The following is a 27972-nucleotide window of genomic DNA, read 5'->3' on the forward strand; positions in this document are numbered from 1 at the left end:
CAATAACATTGCCGTTCGTGCTTCTCAATGTCAGGATTTTGACAGTAATCCATACACATACATAGATACACACATTACAATCCTTGGGGTCTTCAGAAACAAATTCCATGGAAGCCATAGAGTCAAACTTCAGTGCTCTCATTTCCTTGTTTATTGTAACAATCGAACTTCTTCAGAAATCTAAAACTCTACATTCATACCTGAGAATTTAACAAGTGCTAGGTGATGGACAGGTTGGGTAGCAGGTGCCTAAGCAGATGCAGAACTTTTACCTGTTCCATTTTAGAATACATTTTATGTTAAGGTTGCCATTCAGCACAGGACATCCTTCTATGCGGGCAAAAGAACTTGCAAACTGAGCGATCAGATCAAAGAAGGTTATCATACCATCTTTTGCTCCAATACCGCCAATGCCCTAGCGAGACACTACTCACTACATCGCCCTACCTCTGTTTTTGGGTTCCTATCCCATTGTCGAACTTTTAAAAGTTTGAACATCATATGGCTGACACCATATGATCGAACTTTTAAAAGTTCAAATGTTGCAATGGAGATCCCCGTACAGTGCGGCAGTGGAAGTTTTGTGGGGGTGCAAGGGGGCTTGTCCCCCCTGCTTAAGCTTTCAGGTAGGTTTTTTTTTTTTTTGATTTTCAAACTTTTAAGAGTTCGAACATAAGGTCTCAATCATATGGTGTTCGAACTTTTAAAAGTTCTATTATCTGATACAGACCTTCTGTTGTCATTTTTCTGGTCCTTGATCAAGTCTCCACCTTCAATGGAAAAACAAGTATGCCACTAGAAGAGAAATCAAATGGCTCTTAAGGCAGACAGTCCCCCTGCACTGAATGGCAACCTTAACAAAAAAAATGTATTCTGAAATGGAACAGGTAAAACTAATGTCTCTACTTAAGCACCTCCTGCCCTCTCTGTCCATCACCTAGCACCTCCTAATTTCTAACTTGTAATTGTATAGTTTTAGATTTCTGAATAAGTTTGACTGTTTCAATAAATGTACGAATGAAGGTTCTCAAATCTGACTCTACAGATTCATGGTAGTTTGTTTATGAAGATCCCCAAGGGTCATTATAGTCATTTAGTAACAGTCTTATCTGGAGATAGTTTTACATTTTATATATATATATAAATACACACACATTATATATGTGTGTATGGGTCACCTTCAGATGCCCGACAACGCGTTTCGCCGACACGGAATCCGACGGGACGAAAACACCAACAACGCAGATGACCGACAAGGTGAGAACCCGACGGACTCGGTAAGTGTGCGATAGAGTGAGGGATTTAGTGTTGGGGAGTGGACAGGGTGTGCGATAGTGAGGGACTGTGGGTTTAGGGGTGGGTTAAGTGAGTTAGGGTTAGGGTGCAGGTAGGGTGTGTGCGATAGTGAGGGACTGTGGGTTTAGGGGTGGGTTAAGTGAGTTAGGGTTAGTGCAGGTAGGGTGAGTTGTCGGTGATGTCCGTAGCTTAGAGGTTAGGGGGTGGTTAAGTGAGTTAGGGTTAGGGTGCAGGTAGGGTTAGGGTGCAGGTAGGGTCGGACCTTGGGGTTAGGGGTGGGTAAGTGAGTTAGGGTTAGGGAGGTAGGGTAAGTGTCACGGTGTCGGACCCAGGGTTAGGGTTTGGGTTAGGGATAGTGGATATTTTGTAGTGTACTGTGTTGTTACGTGTAGTGTGTTGGTGTAATGGTTTTCGTGTTTTCGTTGTCGGTATTTTTGTTGTCGGTCTTTTGGTGTCGGTGATTTGTGTGTCGTAGCGATTCATCTGAAGGTGATCCGTGTGTATATATATGTGTGTGTGTATATATATATATATATATATATATATATATATATATATATATATATATATATATATATTTATATATAATGTCTGTATATATATATATATATATATATATATATCTATATATATATATATGTGTGTATACACACACATACATATATATACATATATATATATATATATATATATATATATATATATATATATATATATATTATATTATATTATATATTTGCATATATATAGGTTTATAGGTTGGTACTAGGCTATCGGCCCTAGGGCCTATACAAGCCTAGCCAAACAATTCCCAGGAAATTTCTTCCCACAATATTTACTTCCGTGGACCCCTGTCTAGCAGGGCAACTGACAGTGATCCCCGGGGGTGAATTTCCTATCTCCCATCCATTTGTCAAGGTTCTTTTGAAGAGGGCCAAGAAGGTGCTGTGATGACATGTTTGGGCAGTCTATTCCAGAGTCTGGGGAGTCTCTGGGTCAGGAACCTATCCCTCCAGCATGTTTTGTTCATTGTGATGACAAGGTTTAGCTCCCTGAAGTGTGTGGCTCTGAGGGATTGGGATTTCTTTAAGTGTAGCATGTCCAACAGCTCAGGATTTGACATGGCCTTGTATGTTAAGCAGAGATTGCCTCTGAGTAGACAATATGCGACAGAGTATAGCTGGAGTTTTTTTTAGACTGTCGGCATAGGGCATCTGCTTTAGGCCTGTGATTCTTTCAGTGAGGTATTTCTGCGGCCTTTCCAGCTGTTACAGATGTATTGTGAGGTACATACCAAACGGTGAGTTGTACTCTATAATGGGTCTAATGAGGGATGAGTACAGTGGGACAATGATCTCCTTTTTTCTGAATGAAAAGCCCTTAGTGATGAGGTGTGCCACATAGAAGGATTTCCTGACTGTTGTGGTGATGTGGTTATTGAAGGCGAGACCACTGTCCACCTGTGTCCCTAAGTCTGTCATCACACTTTCGGTGTTGAGTGTACTGCCACCTATGTGGTAAATTCATGGGTACATGTTTTTTCCCAAAGGGGATAACTATACATTTCTTAGCATTAAGCTTGAGCCCATGGCTCTAGCACAAAGCATCCGTTTCTGTAAGGCCCTTTTGTAGAATATCCACATCATTTGGGGATTCAGTAATGGCTCCCAGTTTGCAGTCATCTGCAAACTTTGTTATCCAGAGTCCCTTAGTGTTGGCCTGTACTTCAGAGAAGTAGATGACAAACAAAAGCGGCCCCAGGACTGAACCCTGAGGTACTCCACTTGTCACTTGTCTGGAGATGGATTTGGAGTGGGCTACTTTTCTAGTCTGGGTTCTGTCAGTAAGCCAGTTGGCAACCCATCGAGTGACGTAGGGATTTTTGCCCAGCTTAGTAAGTTTATCTAGGATTCCAGAGTGGGGGATGGTGTTGAAGGCCTTAGCGAGGTTCAGATAGACTGTGTGGACCGCCTTACCATCGTCCACAGCTCTGGAGATTGAGTCGAAGAAGGGAATCAGGTTCAGGAAACAAGATCGCCCCTTCATGAACCCAAACTGGGTGGGGTCCAGTATTTGAAGGTTGCCAATGTCTTTGTTTATAAATTCCATGATAATGCGTTCCATGCCCTTGCAGATCAGGCTCGTCAGACTGATGGGAAGGTAGTTCCCGGAATCCAAGGTGGATCCCCCCTTGTGGAGTGGGATAACTGTATCTGTGTGCCACTCAGTGGGCACGAAGCCTGAGGTGAGGCTATGATTAAACATGACACTTAGGTGAGGTGCCAGTTGATTTTGTAGTTCATGTAGCACACATCCTGGGTTGTCATCTGGTCCCATGGATGCTGTATTCTTAGCTTTGGAGAGTGCAGTTTCTACCTGTGTGGCCGTGATTACTGGAATTTGGTAATCTTCTGGTATTGAGATGGGCCCTTTATGGGGTGAGAGAGGGGTAAAGTTGGCACTAAATCGATCTGCCAGGATATTGGCAATATCCTTGGGATCAGTATATTTAATGCCATTCTGTTGTAGTTCAGAGCAGATCTGAGCATTGTCATTTAGATTCTTGACATAACTATAGAATGCCTTGTGGTTGTCTTTGGAATCTTTGGCAATTTCATTTTCGTAACTAGCTTTGGAGGATTTTATGAGGGATCTCAGCTTCTTTTTTTGTCTAATATATTTTTATTGAATTTTTCAAACTTTTCAAACATACAAAGGAAAAACTAAGTCATTGCAGGAAGCAGTAAAGTGTAGGTATATATATATATATATATATATATATATATATATATATATATATATATATATATATATATATATATATATATATATATAAATATATATATATATATATATATGTAACAGTTAGTGCAAAAACTATGCATTTAGAACACAGCAGTTATCTTACAGGGAAGCTTACATCTTAGCGACCAATATAAGCAGTAAAGACCCCCAATAACCTATTACAGTCAAAGTCTAGGGATACAAATGGAAAGTGGCTTGGAAGGAAGAATATATGACTGTCTTATGAAGAAAGAAAAGCGGTAAGGAGGGTATAACCATAGAAAACAACTATTTACACCATGTACTTCTATTTATACCATATTTACAACATATTTACACCATGGATGCCAGAGGATAACAAAATGATATAACAAAACATTTTGTAAAATCAAAAGTTACCATGTGATGGTAACAATGTCTAATGGTTATAGGGCCAGAAATGATACTGATGGAGGTTTTCCTGGAATGTAGTGTTAGAGACCCACATTTTGGAAGACTATTTAGTTTGGATTAGGTCAAAAAGTCTACACCAGTAATTCTGAAAATATTCTTTTTTCTTTTTGTTATTATTGTATAACTTATGTGCAGATATATATTTGATTGCCAATGATGTAAAGTTTTCCCAAGCTATTGTTGAGGGATTGACCCAGTTCTTGGCTATAAAACATTTGAGAAGGGCACAGGCTGTAACACAGATGTGGCGATGGATACCCTTAAGAGATTTAGGAATAATATTTAAAATCATAGTTTGCCAAGAGAATGTGTTTTTTTTCGTATCCCATTTTTCCAACTGAGTTCTGAGAGAACACCAAAGTTTGTAAATAGTTTTACAGCTCCAAAAGATGTGAAGTATATCTACGTGTGGGAGGGAACAGAACGGACAGGTTAGGTTTTTATTGTATCCGAATTTCAGTAAGACTGCTGGGGTATAGTAGGAATTGTTAATCATAAGCGGAGTGTAAATTAGGTTTTTGAAGGGGGTTAAATTCAGGGTATTATTGATTGCATCGCACTTAGACTCCATAGAAAATTCTCCTTGTATACCATCCCAATATCTGGAAAATAGAAGTGAATGATTATACTTAATGCTCGACACAAGTTTATAGGTGTTCAAAATCATTTTGTTCCATAGGGAGAGTGATTTAATGATAGATTGTGATACTATAATGTCTTGCTCCTTCACGCTATAGTTAGAATTTTTGTTTTATAAGTGAGCTAATTTGCCTTAAGATAGGGTCATATTTGTTAGGAGCACCAAATAAAGCTTTGACCTCGGCAACATTTTTAGAGTTATAGAAGTGCCAAACTATGGCTTTCTTAACAATAGGGAAGTTTGTTAGATCGATCATTTTATTATTGATTTTTAAGTTAGGGTTTAGGTGAATAGGTTGGAGAATGGGAATAGTATTGTGTAAATTTAAGGAGGTCATCAGAGTTTGAAAGATGCAAATTTTGTTCTTTAGTGTGGGCAAGATCTTGAACTTGTCACCATCAGGTGCATGAAAAGGGACAGCATATGGATTGAGTTTTAACGAATATATATAGTTGCACCAGATTTTGATCCAGGTTGGGTACCAAGTTTCAGCAGAGGGGTCATAGCAGGCTATTTGAATTAGATGGCTAGCATTAATAATGTTGTAATATAAATTAAAATCCGGGAGACTTAAACCGCCTTTGTTCTTTGGGGTAATTAGATTCCTGTATGATATTCTGGTTGAATTAGGGAACCACAAAAACTTTGAGATTGTGGTTTCCATTTTTCTGAAAAACATTTTTGGAACGTTTAAGAAGATTGAGTCAAGATGAAAAAGGATTCTACACAAAATATTCATTTTAGTGATAGCAGATTTTGATAGCAAAGAAAAATTGATGTTTTTCCATCTAGTTAGATCGTTATTTATCTGATCCCAGACTCTATATAGGTTTGCTTTTATTAGTTCTTGGTGAGGGTGTGTGAAATTTATTCCTAGGTATTTAATTGTATATTTGAGAGGAATGTCAGACAGGGGGAAGTAATATTCTAAATGGTTTGCAGGGTTTAATGGAAAGATAGAGGATTTAGCAGGGTTTAGTTTATAATTAGCAGCCTCAGCAAAAAGATTAATAGAATTTCAGATTTTATGAAGATCGGTGTTGGGAAGCTCAAAATAGATGTTTAGGTCACCTGCAAACGCAGAATAATTTATATCAATGTTGAAGACTTTTGGGATATGGTGCTGTCTTGTTTAACCCAGAGAAGGAAAGGTTCCAGATATAAATTAAAAAGATAAGGTGCGAGTGGGCAACCCTGCCTAGTGCCATTGGTAATTTTAATAGGGCATGATAAAGTTTTATTTATATACAGGGAAGTAGAGGCATTGTTATAAAGCATCTTAATAGTGTTGATAATCAGATCAGGAAAGTTAAAGAATTTCATGGTTAGGTAAAGGAAGTTCAGATCAACGTTATCAAAGGCTTTGGTAGCATCAAGGGTGAGTGCATAACGCGGGTGGTTATCGCTTTTTAGAAACAACATTAATGTGTTTAAGGTAAGAGTATTGTCACACAGCTGCCTCTGTTTCATAAATCCCAACTGTTCAGGAGAAATGACTGTACCTATAACTTTCTGAATTCTGTTAGCAAAAATGGTAGATAAGATTTTGATGTTAACGTTAATAAAGGTGATGGGGCCTATAGCAGAGAGGGTTGGACTTGTCAGAGTTTGGTTTAGGGATGAATATTGTTTTTGAATTGTTCATATACTTATCAGTAATCCCTTTCGAGATGATATAATTATACATAGCAAGGAGAGTTTTAGAAAGGTGACTACTAAAAGTTATATAAGATTCTCCTGTAAAGCAGTCAGGACCTGGCGCCTTATTTGGTTTAAGCTTCTTAATAGCTAGCATTATTTCATTCAGTGTTATGGGGCTGTTTAGAAGGGTGTTTTGCACGAAGGATAATTTTGGAACAGACTGCTCATTTAGGAATTTTTTGTGCATTTCATTTGGGATCTGGTTTTGGGGATTATAGATTTCAGTGAAGATATTTACAAAAGAGTTAACAATATCTTCATTACTGTATATGTTTTCCCCTTTGTATTTTATTTCATTAATATAGTTTGGTCCCTCTTTGATGTTTATGAGTCCAGCTAGTGTTCTGGAGGGGGTTTGGGCCCATTCCGAATATCTGTGAAGGAGTTTGAGTTCTACCAAGGATTGATTTTGTAAGTGAAATGAGTAAATTTTTTTTGTATCACATGTAATTTCTTTTCCAGTTCAGGAGAAAAATCCTTTTGTAGTTGTGCATCAGTCATCTTTTGCTCATTGTTGAGGTTACTGATGTACAATTTGTCTTTTTTTTTTATAAGATGATTTTTGTATGAGTATTCCTCTGATGACCGCCTTTGGCCGGAGCCCATTGGATATCTAAGGGGATGGTGGATAAACAAGATTCTGCATCAACTTGTTTCAGATGATCATTAATTTCCTGCAGAACATCTTTTTTAAGAATGTTACTGTTTAGTGACCAAGTGGGACTACTACCATTGCGATTCAGGTGGTGAGTGGGATCAAAACAAAGTGAGACATTCGAGTGGTCAGATATACATCTAGCCTCAAGGGCAAAGCTTGTAATTTTGTTTGAAAAGATATCAGAGACCAAAAAATAATCAATTCTGGACCAGACTTTATGCGAAGTCGAATAAAACGCGGAACTTATTTAGCTCTCTGTCATGGTCAAATTTTAAAAAAGGGTAAACTAAGTTGAAGCTATTTATCAAATCCTGAATAGATGCAGTTGCTTGCGAGGCTGTTCCCTGTTTTTATTTGAACTATCATTCAAGGGTCCATGAGTGCATTCCAGTCACCACCAATAATGAAAAGATGATTAGGAAATTGCAGTTGTAGATTATGTATTTCATAAAATGGAAGTCCTCAGCCTCTTCCTTGTTACCGCTTCTGCCCTCAGCCCCTTACTCTTCAACATAATCATCAACACTTTCACCACTACATCCCAGATACCTCTCTAATCCAGTATGCAGATGATTCAGCAATCATCTGCTTTGCTGACTCTCTCTCCAACCTATTACTAAAATCCCAGTTAGCTTTCTCTAAAACAGAAACTTGGATGCAAAACAACCAAAATGCCTAAATGCAAACAAAACTAATGATCTTTATCCTCCAGAACTCGGCCCATTGATAATACATGCCTTTACTATACTAAGTCAGAATAACAACCCCATTGAAACTATACCCACATTAACTAAACTGCTAATGGTGTCGTACATTGTGAACATCTAAAATTCTACATCCATATTCAAACAGCCATCAAAAAAAACCCACCAAAAGAAACTAGGACATGTGTATAGACACAATGGTTACCTTACTCCCTCCACCAGAAAGACCTTAGCCTCCTCATACCTTCTCCTCTCTCATATAAAAGGCTCTCTGCTCATCAACCTCAACACTGCTTACAATCCAAAACTAAAATCCTACTACAATAAAATCTGCAAATTCGCCACCAACACCAAAATTCATCCCATCATTGATTCTCCTCCATTCTCTGCAATGACCAGAGCTACCCAACTACCTGAGCTTTTCTTAAACTACATCACTGCCCATTAACTCATCTTCAGGCCATCCAGCTGTCCTGCTATCTCCCACCACCTTAACCCCCTATACTCCAAACCCAGCTCACTCTGATCAGAAAATCAAAACCTTCTACAAATTCGCAAGAATCTTCCAGGCCCCCTGGGCACCTTCTGCTAGCCTACTCCTTAGCCAAACTAGGAGACTCACTTCCCCTCCCTTCAAAATACTCCTACCCCTACCTGTCCTCAAAATGGTTATATGCCTCTGCCCTTCTACATAAGCCCATCCACAAACTACACCTATCTACTAGTTCAACGAAGTTTTCCTCTCATGCATCTATTTCACTAGTTACAGTCTCTCTCCCAACTACTCTTACTTCTATCTCTCTCCAAACTCCGCTCATTACTGAACTCCTACCATTCTCTCTCTCCAAGCCGCTCATTACTGAACTCTGCATTCTCTCTCCAAACTCCGCTCATTACTGAACTCCTACCATTCTCTCTCTCTCCAAACTCTGGCTCATTACTGAACTCTACCATCTCTCTCCAAACTCCAGCTCAATACTGAACTCCTACTATTCTCTCTCTCTCCAAACCCAATACTGACATTACTCCTCTGAATTCTCATTCTCTCTCTCAAACTCCGCTCGTTACTGAACCCCACCATTCTCTCTCTCAAACTCAGCTCTAAATTACTGAACTCCTACCATTCTCTCTCTCAAACTCCGCTCATTACCGCCAGCGCTTGAACTCCTACCATTCTCTCCAACCACTATTACTGAACTCCTACCATTCTCTCTCTCTCCAAACTCCGCTCATTGCTGAACTCCTACCATTCTCTCTCTCTCCCAAACTCCGCTCATTACTGAACTCCTACCATTCTCTCTCTCCAAACTCGGCTCATTACTGAACTCCTACCATTCTCTCTCTCTCCAAACTCCGCTCATTACTGAGACTCCTACCATTTCTCTCTCTCTCCAAACTCCGCTCATTACTGAACTCCTACCATTCTCTCTCCAAACTCCGCTCATTACTGAACTCCTACCATTCTCTCTCTCTCCAAACTCCGGCTCGCCATTACTGAACTCCTACCATTCTCTCTATCTCCAAACTCTCGCTTCATTACTGAACTCCTACCATTCTCTCTCTCTTCCCAAACACTGCCTCAGCTCATTACTGAACTCCTACCATTCTCTCTCCTCTCTCTCCAAACTGCGGCTCATTACTGAACTCCTGCACCATTCTCTCTCTCTCAAACTCCATTACACACGAACTCCTACCGTTCTCTCTCTCTCCAAACTCCGCTCCAGCTTATTACTAGAGACTCCTACCATTCTCTCTCTCTCTCAAACTCCGCTTGCTCATTACAGACTCCTACCATTCTCTCTCTCTCAACTCCGTCATTACTGAACTCCTACTATTCTCTCTCCAAACTCGCTCATTACTGAACTCCGCCATCTCTTCTCTCCAAACCCTACTATTACGGTAACCCCACTATTCTCTCTTCCAAATTCCGCTCATTACTGAACTCCTATTCTCATTCTCTTCCAAACTCCGCTCATTACTGAACTCCTACTATTCTCCAACTGGCCATTGAATTCCTACCATTCTCTTCAAACTCTACACATTGAACTCCTACCATCTCTCTCTCCAAATCGCCATTACTGAACTCCTACTCATTCTCTCTCCAACTCCACTCATTTTACTGAACTCCACCATTCTCTCTCTCTTCAAACTCCGCTTCATTACTGAACTCCTACCATTCTCTCTCTCCAAACTCCACTCATTACTGAACTCCATCACCTCTCCAAACTCATTAATACTGAACTCCTACCTGGAACTACTATTACTGAACTCCTCACCATTTCTCCAAACTCCGCTCATTACTGAACTCCTACCATTCTCTCTCTCTCCTAAACTTACGCTCATTACTCAACTCTTACCATTCTCTCTCTCTCTCCAAACTCCGCTCATTACATTACTGAACTCCTACCATTCTCTCTCTCCAAACTCCGCCTCATTACTGAACTCCTACCATTCTCTTCTCTCCTCTCTCTCAAACACTGCTGCTCATTACTGAACTCCTACCATTCTCTCTCTCTCTCTCTCCAAACTCGACATTGAACTCCCTACCATTCTCTCTCTCCAAACACCAAGCTTATTACTGAACTCCTACCATTCTCTCTCTCCAAACTCCTTGAGATCCAGAGTCACCATCCAGTGATCTTTGCCCAGCAGAGGTAAAAGCTGCTGTAACGCCAACATTTTGAACTTGGGAATGTCCAGATATGTGTTGAGGATAGATAAATCCAAAATTGGTCTCCACGTGTTCCCTTTCTTTGGTACTAGAAACAGGCGAGAATAAAATCCTAGGCCCACTTCTGGCAGAGGGACCGGTTGTATGGCCCCTATTTGAAGTAGTAGAGAAATTTGCTTGTGAGCCTCTAGTCTTTGCTGAGGAGGAACGTCCGCATGCCTTTGAAAGGAGGCAAGGTATGGAAATAAAACTTGTAACCTTGGTGTATGATATCCAATACCCATTTGTCTTGGGTAATCAACATCCAATTTTCCTTGAAGAGTGCCAACCTTCCTCCCAAAGGTGCTGCCAGGCAAGAAGGATCTGGCAGCTGAAAAGTAGGTCATTGGGCCTGTTTACGAAAGGACTGGCCCCTGCCCTCACCGAAGATTGTGCAGGTGAACTCCTGTTCTAGGTCTGAAAGAACTCTGAGCTCTGCCCCTACCACGCCTAGATCTACCCCTAGACTGAGAATCATAAGAAGGATACGTCCACCCCTTAGCAGGCCAATTCCTACTAAACTTCGGAGGCTGAACTTGCAAAGAATCTTTAACAGCCTGCATAGACTTAGCCTTGTCTTCCATTTTCTTCAAGACTGACTCCACAGGTGAACCAAACAACACATCAGACTGCAAAGGAGCATCCAAAATCCTTGTCTTAACATGGTCAGATAAATTCTGATCCTTCAGCCAGGCGTGCCTGCGAAGAACTGAACCAGTGGCAGCCACCCTAGACGAGGCCTGCACAGCATCAAAACCACATTGTAATGAATGCTTACCCACCTGTTCAGAGACATGCACCAAATCTTGTAATTTTTTACACTCAATGCCTTCCGCCAGAGCATCCACCTTAGACTTCAATTGAGAAAGAAGAAAGTTTTGATATTTCAACATATGAAACTGGCAATTCAAAGCCCTCATAGCTAAGGTAGAAGATGTATAGACCTTCTTTCCCCATCTATCCAAAGCTCTGGCCTCCTTATCTAGAGGAACCGGATTTTTTACAACAGAGGCCTTGACACCCTTAGGTCCCTGACTAATAGTTTCTGGGTCCGCCCTAGGACTCTTATAAAGATATTTATGAGCCTCAGGCACCCTGTAATACCTATCCGGTTTAACAGGAGCAGGAGGCAGAGAATCAGGATTAAGTGAAGCCTCTGCAAACACATCCTCCACAACATCCAGAACAGGGGGTATAGCCAAGGGCCTATGCTGGGGTAAAAGCAAAAATTCCCTAAACCTTTTCCGAGAATCAGAGAAGTCCTGACCTTCCCACTTAAAATGTTCTCTCATAGAATGAAGTGTCTCTGAAAAAGAAAATTCCTCTGGAGGAGAAGCAGAAGGAGTGGAATCATCTGCATCAGAATCAGAATAAGGAGAGTACTCCTGCAAGTCTTCAGCCGAAGACTCTGAAACATCCGAAGCCTGCTCCAAACTTCCCAACTCTGGCTCCACCCTAGGCCTCTTATCAGGAGGGGGCAAAGAACCTCTAATCAGAGTAATGAAATCTTCTGCCATTTTAAGCATGTGCTTCTTAGGCACAGACCCTGCTGAACTAGGAGTGACACCAACAGAAGCTAAACCTGGCCTGCCTCTGGGAGAAGCCTTGGAAACAGAAGGAGAGGGCCTAACCACCTTAGGAAGAGAGGGGAGTACAGTAACTTGAGAAGCCCCTTCAGCCTGACCTGCCTCCTGAGAAGCCACATCCTGCAAAATCAAAGTCTCCCCCTGAGACTCCAGAGAAGACTCAGTCGGAACCACCGGCTCCACTGAAGCCTCTAAAGAACCGGCGTCCGGAACGGACGACTCATCTTGCCTGGGTTTAACTGTTTTGTCTTTGCGCTTCTTCTCAGAAGCGGCCGGAGAGTCTGACGGCATATTATAATTGCACCGCTTCAAGACCAGCCTAGCACAATCTAACCATCGCTAATAGTGCTTATTGAACCTAGCACAAAAGCGACACCCAACAACGTCGTGCTCAGGCCCTAAACAAGGAATACACAGGGAATGATAATCCCTATGCGGTATCTGTTTCCCACAAGAAATACAGTTGTTCACTTTTTCTGACATCCGTAAAACACTGAGGCAAGAAAAACAAAATATTCCCAACGGGTACTTAGCCAACTTGGATTCGGTCTGAAACTCCGAACTCGAAAAATTTCAGAACGCCGAACGGCACTTGCAACGCTGCTTCTGCATCGGACCATGCGGCAAAAAAGACTGAGGATATGACGTCGGTCATGCGCTTTTGTACCCTGACGTCCTGATGTCAGTATTAAGCGCCTTGACCGACGTCAGCCTTATACTTTGGTATTCGGGCCGACCGAGGACAGCGGACTACCCATATGTAAGGACTGCAGCAATGTGAGATGAAGAACATCTATGCATTTAGAACACAGCAGTTATCTTACAGGGAAGCTTACATCTTAGAGACCAATATAAGCAGTAAAGACCCCCAGTAACCTATTACAGTCAAAGTCTAGGGATACAAATGGAAAGTGGCTTGGAAGGAAGAATATATGACTGTCTTATGAAGAAAGAAAAGCGGTAAGGAGGGTATAACCATAAAAACAACTATTTACACCATGTACTTCTATTTATACCATATTTACAACATATTTACACCATGGATGCCAGAGGATAACAAAATGATATAACAAAACATTTTGTAAAATCAAAAGTTACTGTGTGATGGTAACAATGTCTAATGGTTATAGGGCCAGAAATGATACTGATGGAGGTTTTCCTGGAATGTAGTGTTAGAGTCCCACATTTTGAAAGACTATTTAGTTTGGATTAGGTCAAAAAGTCTACACCAGTAATTCTGAAAATATTCTTTTTTCTTTTTGTTATTATTGTATAACTTATGTGCAGAAATATATTTGATTGCCAATGATGTAAAGTTTTCCCAAGCTATTGTTGAGGGATTGACCCAGTTCTTGGCTATAAAATATTTGAGAAGGGCACAGGCTGTAACACAGATGTGGCGATGGATACCCTTAAGAGATTTAGGAATAATATTTAAAATCATAGTTTGCCAAGAGAATGTGTTTTTTTCCGTATCCCATTTTTCCAACTGAGTTCTGAGAGAACACCAAAGTTTGTAAATATTTTTACAGCTCCAAAAGATGTGAAGTATATCTACGTGTGGGAGGGAACATAACGGACAGGTTAGGTTTTTATTGTATCCGAATTTCAGTAAGACTGCTGGGGTATAGTAGGAATTGTTTATCATAAGCAGAGTGTAAATTAGGTTTTTGAAGGGGGTTAAATTCAGGGTATTATTGATTGCATCGCACTTAGACTCCATAGAAAATTCTCCTTGTATACCATCCCAATATCTGGAAAATAGAAGTGAATGATTATACTTAATGCTCGACACAAGTTTATAGGTGTTCAAAATCATTTTGTTCCATAGGGAGAGTGATTTAATGATAGATTGTGATACTATAATGTCTTGCTCCTTCACGCTATAGTTAGAGAATTTTTGTTTTATAAGTGAGCTAATTTGCCTTAAGATAGGGTCATATTTGTTAGGAGCACCAAATAAAGTTTTGACCTCGGCAACATTTTTAGAGTTATAGAAGTGCCAAACTATGGCTTTCTTAACAATAGGGAAGTTTGTTAGATCAATCATTTTATTATTGATTTTTAAGTTAGGGTTTAGGTGAATAGGTTGGAGAATGGGAATAGTATTGTGTAAATTTAAGGAGGTCATCAGAGTTTGAAAGATGCAAATTTTGTTCTTTAGTGTAGGCAAGATCTTGAACTTGTCACCATCAGGTGCACGAAAAGGGACAGCATATGGATTGAGTTTTAACGAATATATATAGTTGCACCAGATTTTGATCCAGGTTGGGTACCAAGTTTCAGCAGAGGGGTCATAGCAGGCTATTTGAATTAGATGGCTAGCATTAATAATGCTGTAATATAAATTAAAATCCGGGAGACTTAAACCGCCTTTGTTCTTTGGGGTAATTAGATTCCTGTATGATATTCTGGTTGATTTAGGGAACCACAAAAACTCTGAGGTTGTGGTTTCCATTTTTCTGAAAAACATTTTTGGAACGTTTAAGAAGATTGAGTCAAGATGAAAAAGGATTCTACACAAAATATTCATTTTAATGATAGCAGATTTTGATAGCAAAGAAAAATTGATGTTTTTCCATCTAGTTAGATCGTTATTTATCTGATCCCAGACTCTATATAGGTTTGCTTTTATTAGTTCTTGGTGAGGGTGTGTGAAATTTATTCCTAGGTATTTAATTGTATATTTGAGAGGAATGTCAGACAGGGGGAAGTAATATTCTAAATGGTTTGCAGGGTTTAATGGAAAGGTAGAGGATTTAGCAGGGTTTAGTTTATAATTAGCAGCCTCAGCAAAAAGATTAATAGAATTTCAGATTTTATGAAGATCGGTGTTGGGAAGCTGAAATAGATGTTTAGGTCACCTGCAAATGCAGAATAATTTGTATCAATGTTGAAGACTTTTGGGATATGGTGATAAGTCTTTGGTTTAACCCAGAGAAGGAAAGGTTCCAGATATAAATTAAAAAGATAAGGTGCGAGTGGGCAACCCTGCCTAGTGCCATTGGTAATTTTAATAGGGCGTGATAAAGTTTTATTTATATACAGGGAAGTAGAGGCATTGTTATAAAGCATCTTAATAGTGTTGATAATCAGATCAGGAAAGTTAAAGAATTTCATGGTTAGGTAAAGGAAGTTTAGATCAACGTTATCAAAGGCTTTGGCAGCATCAAGGGTGAGTGCATAACGTGGGTGGTTATCGCTGTTTAGAAACAACATTAATGTGTTTAAGGTAAGAGTACTGTCACACAGCTGCCTCTGTTTCATAAATCCCAACTGTTCAGGAGAAATGACTGTAGCTATAACTTTCTGAATTCTGTTAGCAAAAATGGTAGATAAGATTTTGATGTTAACGTTAATAAAGGTGATGGGCCTATAGCAGAGAGGGTTGGACTTGTAAGAGTTTGGTTTAGGGATGAATATTGTTTTTGAATTGTTCATATACTTATCAGTAATCCCTTTCGAGATGATATAATTATACATAGCAAGGAGAGTTTTAGAAAGGCGACTACTAAAAGTTATACAAGATTCTCCTGTAAAGCAGTCAGGACCTGGCGCCTTATTTGGTTTAAGCTTCTTAATAGCTAGCATTATTTCATTCAGTGTTATGGGGCTGTTTAGAAGGGTGTTTTGCGCGAAGGATAATTTTGGAACAGATAGCTCATTTAGGAATTTTTTGTGCATTTCATTTGGGATCTGGTTTTGGGGATTATAGATTTCAGTGAAGATATTTACAAAAGAGTTAACAATATCTTCATTACTGTATATGTTTTCCCCTTTGTATTTTATTTCATTAATATAGTTTGGTCCCTCTTTGATGTTTATGAGTCCAGCTAGTGTTCTGGAGGGGGTTTGGGCCCATTCCGAATATCTGTGAAGGAGTTTGAGTTCTACCAAGGATTGATTTTGTAAGTGAAATGAGTAAATTTTTTTTTTTTATCGCATGTAATTTCTTTTCCATTTCAGGAGAAAAATCCTTTTGTAGTTGTGCATCAGTCATCTTTTGCTCATTGTTGAGGTTATTGATGTACAATTTGTCTTTTTTTTTATAAGATGATTTTTGTATGAGTATTCCTCTGATGACCGCTTTGGCCGGAGCCCATTGGATATCTAAGGGGATGGTGGATAAACAAGATTCTGCATCAAATTGTTTCAGATGATCATTAATTTCCTGCAGAACATCTTTTTTAAGAATGTTACTGTTTAGTGACCAAGTGGGACTACTACCATTGCGATTCAGGTGGTGAGTGGGATCAATACAAAGTGAGACATTCGAGTGGTCAGATATACATCTAGCCTCAAGGGCAAAGCTTGTAATTTTGTTTGAAAAGATATCAGAGACCAAAAAATAATCAATTCTGGACCAGACTTTATGCGAAGTCGAATAAAACGTGAACTTATTTAGCTCTCTGTCATGGTCAAATTTTAAAAAAGGGTAAACTAAGTTGAAGCTATTTATCAAATCCTGAATAGATGCAGTTACTTGCGAGGGCTGTTCCCTGTTTTTATTTGAACTATCATTCAAGGGGTCCATGAGTGCATTCCAGTCACCAACAATAATGAAAAGATGATTAGGAAATTGCAGTTGTAGATTATGTATTTCATAAAATGGAAGTCCTCAGCCTCTTCCTTGTTACTCGTTTCTGCCCTCAGCCCCTTACTCTTCAACATAATCATCAACACTTTCACCACTACATCCCAGATACCTCTCTAATCCAGTATGCAGATGATTCAGCAATCATCTGCTTTGCTGACTCTCTCTCCAACCTATTACTAAAATCCCAGTTAGCTTTCTCTAAAACAGAAACTTGGATGCAAAACAACCAAAATGCCCTAAATGCAAACAAAACTAATGATCTTTACTCCCTCCAGAAACTCGTCCATTGATAATACCGCCTTTACTATACTAAGTCAGAATAACACCCCCATTGAAACTATACCACACACTAAACTGCTTGGTGTCGTCATTGACGAACATCTAAAATTCTACATCCATATTCAAACAGCCATCAAAAAAAACCCACCAAAAACTAGGACATGTGTATAGACACAATCGTTACCTTACTCCCTCCACCAGAAAGACCTTAGCCTCCTCATACCTTCTCCCCTCTCTCATATAAAGCGCTCCTCTGCTCATCAACCTTCAACACTGCTTACAATCCAAACTAAAATCCTACTGCAATAAAATCTGCAAATTCGCCACCAACACCAAAAATTCATCCCATCATTGATTCTCCCTCCATTCTCTGCAATGACCAGAGCTACCCAACTACCTGAGCTTTCTTAAACTCATCACTGCCCATTAACTCATCTTCAGGCCATCCAGCTGTCCTGCTATCTCCACCACCTTAACCCCCTATACTCCAAACCGCTCACTCTGATCAGAAAATCAAAACCTCCTACAAATTCACAAATCTTCCAGGCCCCCTGGGCACCTTCTGCTAGCCTACTCCTTAGCCAAACTATGGAGCTCACTTCCCCCCTCCCTTCAAAATACTCCTACCCCTACCTGTCCTCAAAATGGTTATGCCTCTGCCCTTCTACATAAGCCCATCCACAAACTACACCTATCTACTAGTTTCAACAGTTTTCCCTCTCATGCATCTATTTCACTAGTTACAGTCTCTCCCAACTACTCTTACTTCTATCTCTCCAAACTCCGCTCATTACTGAACTCCTACCATTCTCTCTCTCTCCAAACTCCGCTCATTACTGAACTCCTACCATTCTCTCTCTCTCCAAACTCCGCTCATTACTGAACTCCTACCATTCTCTCTCTCCAAACTCCGCTCATTACTGAACTCCTACCATTCTCTCTCTCTCCAAACTCCGCTCATTACTGAACTCCTACCATTCTCTCTCTCTCCAAACTCCGCTCATTACTGAACTCCTACCATTCTCTCTCCAAACTCCGCTCATTACTGAACTCCTACCATTCTCTCTCTCTCCCGCTCATTACTGAACTTCTCTCCAAACTCCGCTCATTACTGAACTCCTACCATTCTCTCTCCAAACTCTCCCGCATTACTGAAACTTCCATTCTCTCTCTCTCCAAACTCCGCTCATTACTGAAACTCCTACCATTCTCTCTCCAAACTCCGGCCATTGAGAACTTCTCTCTCCAAACTCCGCTCATTACTGAACTCCTACCATTCTCTCTCTCTCCAAACTCCGCTCATTACTGAACTCCTACCATTCTCTCTCTCTCCAAACTCCGCTCATTACTGAACTCCTACCATTCTCTCTCCAAACTCCGCTCATTACTGAACTCCTACCATTCTCTCTCTCTCCAAACACTGCTTATTACTGAACTCCTACCATTCTCTCTAATTTACTAAGCTCTACAAATACTACAGGATTGCTTTTCTGCACCCATTTTCATTTTGTTAGTGACTTGTATTCCTGTAAATGTTGAAATTCGTACTTATGTAAATGTATTCAATAAAGTATAGTCTGAATGTAGAATTACTTCTTTATATGGGTGATTGTTCGCTGTCACTAAAGCTACTCTATACAAATGCATTTCTTCACATGTGCTTGACTGTACTCTCAGCACGAGGTATATACTCTGCTTGATATGCATGTTTATATTGTCAATGGATCTTTTCCCCCAGGCCTCCAATGAAAACGGGCACTTCTTGGCTCAGTGGACTTTCCCGGTCATCAAACTGAAATAAATTAATAAATAAAATAAAACAATTAACGAACTTCTTCAGAAAACATTTCATTCATTAAAACAATGACCATTTAATAAGAGGACAACCAATCAATTCGGTTTAATGACAAAATATTTCATTCTCACATGGTCAGCCATCAAAATAAACTTAAAAAAAAATGGGTTTTCATTGTAATTGTAACACCAAAGGTATAGTCTACCTAGCTAAATGGCAAAAATGTGATGGATTTTATGTGGGGAAACCCAAAGGACGTTAAAGGAACGTATTTATGAGCACCTTTTGAGCATCAGGAAACAAAATATCAAAATTACTTTGTTCAAACACATTGCAAAGCATCCTGAGCACCATTTTGCATTTCTTGGGTTGGAACAAGTTGTGAGGCATCCTAGGGGCGGACCGTGGGAAGTTTATTTTTAGAAAAAAGAGAATTACACTGGCAGCTTAAGTTAAATGCCACTGTTTTACCCGAGTTGAATGATCACATATCTATTGGGACTGTTTTGAGACTTGAGTCCTATTGCGTTTAACACTTAGTTTCATTTTTTACACTTTTTAAATCACATTTCCATTTCTTAATTGCAACTTTTATTGGACTTTGGATTTAACTTGAGGGGAATGCTCATGTGACTTTGTGGGTAGGAGATTTAAAGAGTTTTTTGTAGATGTACTATTGATTCTGAAGAAGTCTGTGCATGTCGTCAGACAAAAGCACTTAGTCCTGGTTGTTGTTTTTATGATTCATTAAACCTATTTTTCCTGCACACCCTCAGCTCCCTTGCCTTCATTTGACCTGGTATTTAATACATTTAAGATATTAATGACAAAACTAAATTTATACAATGCTACAGTACATAGACATTGAGATACAAATAAGTAACTGTGTAGTGAGACTATACAAGAACAAAGTGGGTATTTCTTCTGTGGTGACATTATACATTTATTAATTTAACATTTGTAAACCAGGAAAGTCTGACTTGGAACAAAGCCAATTTTCAGCAGAGACCCAGGGAGAAACACTCTAGAAACATGTCTTTGTAACGTATACAAGATATAAAGTTCCAAGTACAAAGCATTTAGTATGGAAACAGTTCATGTACAACATATGTGACACGCAGCTATTAAATGACTTGTAAGGCAGATGTAAGGATGGTCACAATATAGCAGTTAGGAACAAATACAATGAGATAAGGGCCATGAAACATTAGTCAGTAGTAGATGGTTGTTAAAATTAGAAGAGGGACAGAAGTTTATGTTCACAGTAATGCCATAATTTCAACTTTTCCTGTTGTAAACCAGTGGTCATGAGAGGGCCTAGACAATATACCAGGCTGTCTCCTAAGCAGCTTCAAACATGACCAGTTATTAGAAACAACTGAGTCACTTTTCAGCTACAGCCACATAACAGGCTACATACCATGTGAATGGTGGACTACAAAGGTTGTCATTCTTCAACTGGATGGACCTTCAACCGACCTTGGAAACTACAAACCCATTAGTCTGACTAGTCTAATATGCCAAGCCATGGAATGAATTATCACGGAAATGAGAAACAAAGACATTGGTAACCTAGAGACACTGCACCCATTCTTGTTTGGTTTTGCCAAAGAAAGGTCATGCCTACTTAACCTTGCAGACTTCTTTGAGAGGGTTAGCAAGGCAATGGATGTGAGAAAAATTGAATACCATCTACCTAGACCTGGCTAAGGTGTTCCAATACAGTACCTCACTCAGGTACCGCTGACAAACTCACTAAACTAATACTGCAAAATGCAGCATACTGCAACACTTGAGGGAGATAAAAGGTAGAAGTACTCAATGCAGCAAGCATGTGAAAAATAACTGGTTTTCCACAACTGTTGCTCTACAAACATCTATACTGTATTAACATTAATGGCAGACCAAGAATTTTATAGCTTCAAACAGAATTAAAGAACCAAAATACTTTTAGAGTGTCGCTGTAACTTACATCATAAGCTGGCCTCTCCATTCATAGTCTGGTTCTTCTGTTTCATCCAAAGCTTTTACAACCCGAGTAAGACTTGGGATTAAAACATATCGGCTACCTGGTTTCAGAAATGGTCTCACCATCTTCCAGTAAAGCACTGTGGCATTGTAAACCAAGAAATGATACCTGAAAAAAATTCTAGTTAGGCATTGTAAACTAAGAAATGATACCTGAAAAAAGTCTAGTTACAAGTTGTTGCTAATTTTTACACAAACTACAGTTGATATAAACACTTCCTAAACAGCATATCTTTAGGATTGAAGTATCACTTATTTTTATATTCATTAAATTGGTAAGTACACTGGTCTGAGGACCCTTTTCCAGCATGACCCAGTCCCAAAACACAGGAATATAGAGACTGCGTAATAAACAGATTTACAGTATAATTGGTGTATTAATCATAAATAAATGAAAAACAAAAATATACAATGCCCAGTAAATGCATGCAACAGCCAGACAGGAGTACTTATTAACTGAAAATGAAAGACAAAACAAAATAAATATACAAGCCCAGTAAATGCATGCAACAGCCAAACAGGAGTTCTTACTAACTGAAAATGAAAGACAATAACTAGGTTGAAGCATTGAGATAAAGAAATGCAATAAAATAAAAGTGAAAAAGATTCAGTGGGCTGCTACAGGGTGATGTAAAGAAATTAAAGTACAGTGGGAGTAAAGAAAGGATGAGGCTAAACAGAGGCGTAAAAACAGAAATACGAGAAATGACAGAACCACATTACTAGGACAAGCAAGAAAAGCTAACACAAAAATGGAGAGAACACGGAAAGGTGAAAAGAAATAGCTGTAGAGTGAAAGACAGAGTTAAATGTCACCATTGGAAGGTGACGGAGGGGAAAACAGAAGAAAGAAATTAGGCAGTGTTGGAGATATAGCAATTCATTTTAGGAGAATATTGCAGGACATTACATCTTACAGATTTCACTACCTGCAAATGATCTTGGGTATTTATGTTAGAGAATCATGGTTTTATTGGTTAACTGAAGATATCTGGTATCTTGTTTTCCTCAACTTTTTACAGTTCCACCTATGATGGGGCTTTAACCAATACCAGCCTCACATAAGGGAATAGATTCTAAAAAGATGTGCTCATAGTGTAAGTGACTTACTCCAAGAGCAAGCCTTTTGGAATTGAGCCCTAGGTGTTACCTACTTCAGTCTCATATCTCCTCTTTAAACATGAGGTTTTTGATTTTTCTGACTGAGGAACTTGTCCATCTATACAGGAAAGGTCTTCTACAGTTCATAATGTATGTTAGCATAGCTATAGTGGATTGTGAATTTAGTATTAAGTGGACTAAACTAGAAAAATGCACTAGTATATAAGGCAATTACTATAACAGTAAATCTTCAAGGAGAGTTTATTGCAATAGTAAATCACATTTGGGTTTACTGACCTTTAATTAACTTTCTTCACAGCCCAATTTTGTTTCATAGGTATCCTTATCACCTGTGAAGGATAATGCTGTTTTTTCCCAGGTGTTCTAAGTTACCCTAGTTGGTAAGCGAGGTACTCGTATATAGCTAGCAATGCTATGATCCTTTTCTGCTCCAGAAACTCTAGTCTGTCCTCAGATGAAAATGTGTTTGTCACAAGCCATCAATCTTTTTACAGAATGCAAGCATTATTAAGTTATCTAAAAGTGATTGAAAGAACTGTCTACTAACACAGTCATCACTACCCCAAGTGTAATTTCTTTAGCTGATGGCAGGGTGGTAACATTACACTGACTTCCCATTCAAAATCGGCAGTTACACAAAACTGTACTGTCTTTATTGTAGAGGAATAGTTTAACAGCAAATCATAACACTCATCCCCAAACAGCTTTTGGTAACCTAAAGGAGATGGTAGTCAAAAGATACCCTGCAGCAGCTGTGGAAAACAAAACTGTCTCACCTCTGAGCTGGGCTTCCATTTTGTGTTACATGTTAAACATGCTGAAACTAAAAATGATAAACAGACCAACCAAGAACAACTCTCGGTGAAGGCAAAGATGCAGAACCATATAAAACCAAACTTGAACTTTATTATGAGGTTAAGTGCTTTTGTTCTACCAAGCATCATTCAGAAATTGACAAATGCATTATATAAACACATAGCTGAATTTGACACAGATTTCTTTTTAGTGTTCTTGAGCAAATAAGGATTTGCAGGGTAAAATAATAGATGAATATTTAGATGTTTGTGAATTAAAATGGCAGTTTAGACCAAATGCTAAAAACAGACCTGGTTTAAATCATGCTTATTCATTAAATTCTGTTTTAAAGTTGAAGCATTTTAATGTCATTTAAATTATTCATGTTAATTAAATGATGAACTGTTTTTATTGGATGTGAATTACCACCTGACTGTTTGAATTTTGGTATTTAAATGTATAGAATGAAGGTTTTTATTGGTTCTGAAGAAGTTCTAGAAATGGTAGAAGGAAAGCGTTTAACCTCATAATAAAGTTAAAGTTTGGCTTTATATGGTTGGGCATCCTTGCCTTCATCACTTGTTGTTCTTGATACAGCTGGACCACAGTTGGTTGGGCAGCTTCCAAAGAATCCTGTTCAGAATCATTTTTAAGGGTGCTGCTGATGTTACTGCCCTAGTGGAATGTGGTATATCAATGCCTTGCAAAGACCAGCCATTAAAAAAAAATGGGTTATTACTAGTCGGGTCTGAATGAATCTTTTTTTGGTTTGTTTTAATCTTTTAATATGACAGAAAGTTGACCAATTTATCTAAACTCCTGAGTACTTTGGTAAAATGCCACAATTGCATATGCACTTTTCTCTCTTGCCATGTTAAAACTGTTTTCTTTTATTCTGGTAGTTTATTTATCTGATTGTTTTACTCTGAAAGTATACTGGTCCAGTGGCAACTTGAGCCATAATTCAGATAATTCAGAATGATGTTCTGCAATCACATATACTGGTGCCCTTTGCTGCAAAAGCACAGCTTTCTTTTATTGTCTTTGGGAGGTAAAATGACTCTAATTATGTGAACTGTAACAGTAAAATCTGAAATTATAATCCCAATCTAATACTAAACAAAACTGGAGCAGCTTTCATTTTCTGGTGGCTGTACAAAAACATTCTATACTTGCACCTTTAAAGGAACAGACACTCACTACTAAGTACATCATCACTGGCGTGCCACTCTGACTATCAATAGCCCCCATAAAAGAGGGTATGGTACTCTGACTTGTCAATTAGCCCCAGTGCAAGCAGGTATGGCACCCTGGCTTGTCAATTAACCCCCCTAAAAGTTGGTATGGTGCTCGTTCTTGTCAATTATTATTTTTTGATATATTATATCAAAGTTTTAGGTATCAACATAACTTTCTGAGTTAACTAGTTTTCTGATGACGCTTTGGGTTCCAAAACAAAAGTGATTTTGTTATTTTTGTTTTGTGAAATGTTATTTTCTACATCATGATCTATTTTGATCAGTTGAACTTCCTCACAGAAAACTGGGCCCCACAGCAGAAGCGAAAGCTCAGCATTCAAGAAAAACACATCAGGTAAGCCCCATGTCCTGGAAAAGCAGACACTAAGGGCGCAGGAACCATAGAGCAAGGGGGAAGGGGTGCCCCCCCCACCAATTTTGCATCCTATAATGGCTCTAAGTATGTCCTGGCTTGCTAGCAAGTAGCAAGCATTAAAAAATAAGCAAAACGCTAATTTCGATTTTTTTGTAATTAAATTCGGATATTAAGATACAATAGCTCACACAGTTTGCTGTAATTAAATTCGGATATTAAGATACGATAGCTCACACAGTTTGCTGTAATTAAATTCGGATATTAAGATACGATAGCTCACACAGTTTGCTGTAATTAAATTCGGATATTAAAATATGACAGTTCACACAGTTTGCTGCAATTAAATTCGGATATTAAGATATGATAGTTCACACTGTTTGCTGTAATTAAATTTGGATATTAAGATACGATAGTTCACACAGTTTGCTGTAATTAAATTCGGATACTAAGACACGATAGTTCACACTGCTGTAATTAAATTCGGATATTAAGATACGATAGCTCACACCGTTTGCTGTAATTAAATTCGGATATTAAGATACGATAGCTCACACAGTTTGCTGTAATTAAATTCGGATATTAAGATACGATAGTTCACACTGTTTGCTGTAATTCAATTCGGATATTAAGATACGATAGTTCACACTGTTTGCTGTAATTAAATTTGGATATTAAGATACGATAGCTTACACAGCTTGCTGTAATTAAATTCGGATATTAAGACAAGATAGTTCACACTGTTTGCTGTGCTCTGCCTCTGCTGCTGCCTGGCTTCCTCGACGTCTTACACTTGCATGGGAGGGGGGGGGTTCAACTTCAGATTCTGGGGACTGGGCTATACTGGAAGCAGGTGCATTGGTCTAACTCCCCCCTGCCTGACTTAATAGTTCAGTCTGGTCAGGGTTCAGCGGTATGTCACACAGGTGTAGAAAATGACAGTTTAAACCACTGTTTGTGTTTGACCTAAGTTACCGTGCTTTTTCTGAGTACTCGTTCCACTCCTCAAAGTAGAGACGGAGTAATTGAAGATTGCAGTTGTCTTCTTCTTTGAAGAATTGAAGTCCGTCCCTTGCTGTCCATTGCCTTCAGTGCCCTGGTGGTGGTGGTATGTATGTTAAATATATTACTGTCTTCTTGCAGACAGTTGCAGCAGCCAGGATAATTTATCTGTTTTATCTATTTTGTTTGATAACTGGGCAGGAATGGGAAAGACTCTGGATGAGGGTCTTGGATCTTTTCATTTAAGTGCTTGTGCATATATAGACAAAGAAGTACTGAAGGGGTCGTTGGAGATTGGGAAAATGTTTCATTTTGGTGCTATGGACACAGGAGGCATTTCTGAGTTAAATTACACTGCTTAACCCTTAAAGTTGCTCAGTCCTAGAAGTGCTTTAGACATCTTAAACCCACACAGAGTTTTTCTGTACTTCTCTTTTTGAAGTGCTGGCAATTGGTATATATGTATATGTAAGCGAGTGTTGTGTTGGTAGGGGAAGTTAGGTTCGTAAAATACATTGGATGTACACATTTATATACAGATAAGTAAATTGTTTTGGGATATGCTGTTTTCAGTAAGTTAAAGTGAGAATTAACTGCATACAGTCTTTTTTTCTGTAGAGTAAAGTCATCATTTTCTGGTGCACTGGATGGATGATAGGCAGAGAGAGAGCTAAATAATCCAATTTTGAGTATTGATGTGTACACCAACTACCTTTTCATCAAAGATCAGTGATCACTCTTTGATGTGGTGTACACAGACTACCTTTTCATCAAAGATCAGTGATCACTCTGATGTGGTGTACACAGACTACCTTTTCATCAAAGATCGGTGATCACACTTTGATGTGGTGTACACCGACTACCTTTTCATCAAAGATCACTCTTTGATGTGGTGTACACAGACTACCTTTTAATCAAAGATCAGTGATCACTCTTTGATGTGGTGTACACAGACTACCTTTTAATCAAAGATTGGTGATCACTCTTTGATGTGGTGTACACCGACTACCTTTTAATCAAAGATTGGTGATCACTCTTTGATGTGGTGTACACCAACTACCTTTTCATCAAAGATCAGTGATCACTCTTTGATGTGGTGTACACCAACTACCTTTTCATCAAAGATCAGTGATCACTCTTTGATGTGGTGTACACCAACTACCTTTTCATCAAAGATCGGTGATCACTCTTTGATGTGGTGTACACAGACTACCTTTTAATCAAAGATCAGTGATCACTCTTTGATGTGGTGTACACAGACTACCTTTTAATCAAAGATCAGTGATCACTCTTTGATGTGGTGTACACAGACTACCTTTTAATCAGATTGGTGATCACTCTTGATTATTATCTTAGCTCAGTGTCAGGGGTTCAAACAGGCAGTTCCCTCGCCTGGTGCTGTAAGATCCGAAGTTTCTGGGGTTTATTCCTAGTTGAGGTACTTAATTACTTTCTCAGTGCTGACATAAGGAACTGTTTAACTGCATGGTAGCCGAGGTGTTTGTAAAAGATGCCATGCACTTATCCAAACATACATGCACAAAAAAAAAAAAAAAAAAATATATATATATATATATATATATATATATATATATATATATATATATATAAATGGGAAGTTCCAGTGTGACATGACAAAATTTCCTCTTGCCACATCAAGCCTTTCCTGAAAAATAGGAGACTAATCTGATGGGATTAACATAGGAAGTTACTAGGCTAATGGCCGTCAGGTTCTTACAAGCCTAGCCAAGTTCTGTCCTTATGTCCATGATCAGCACCTAATGCTCGTGTCCGAGAGAGAAACAGGTGGAATCCCTGGGGTGAGTTTACGGTTACCCATCCAATCGTCCACATTGGATATGAAGAGGGCCAATGAGATGCTCTGTTTGACATGAAGTGGAAGTCTGTTCCAAAGGTGTGGTAACCCATGGGAGACAAATCTGTCCCCCTAGAAGGTTCTGTTAATGTCACACACCAGGTCAAGGTTTTTAAAGAGAGTAACCCATGCACCATTTGACTTGCGGATATGCAGCATTTCCAATAAAGGGGTCATTGGAGAAAATATTTTATTTTAGTACTTGTGTATACATAGGCAAAGCACTGAAGTGTTCGTTGGGGAAAATGTTTAATTTTAGTGCTTGTGCATACATGGACAAAGTAATTAAGGGAACCTTGGGGAAAGGATTCATTCTGATGTCATCTGGTGGTGCT

General features: G+C 39.0%; 1 protein-coding gene across 1 annotated transcript in view; it reads right to left on the bottom strand.

Annotated features, from left to right (window-relative positions):
* Window positions 1-27972, bottom strand: part of CFAP46 (cilia and flagella associated protein 46) — a 3596153-nt gene that overhangs the window by 3298063 nt on the left and 270118 nt on the right. The window contains exon 6 of the mRNA XM_044056880.1: window positions 21176-21340. Coding sequence (XP_043912815.1) covers window positions 21176-21340 — 165 coding nt within the window. The remainder of the gene's footprint in view (window positions 1-21175; window positions 21341-27972) is intronic.

The sequence above is a fragment of the Protopterus annectens genome, chromosome 14.part0, assembly GCF_019279795.1.
Source record: "Protopterus annectens isolate FY-2018-M chromosome 14.part0, PAN1.0, whole genome shotgun sequence".
NCBI lineage: Eukaryota > Metazoa > Chordata > Ceratodontiformes > Protopteridae > Protopterus > Protopterus annectens.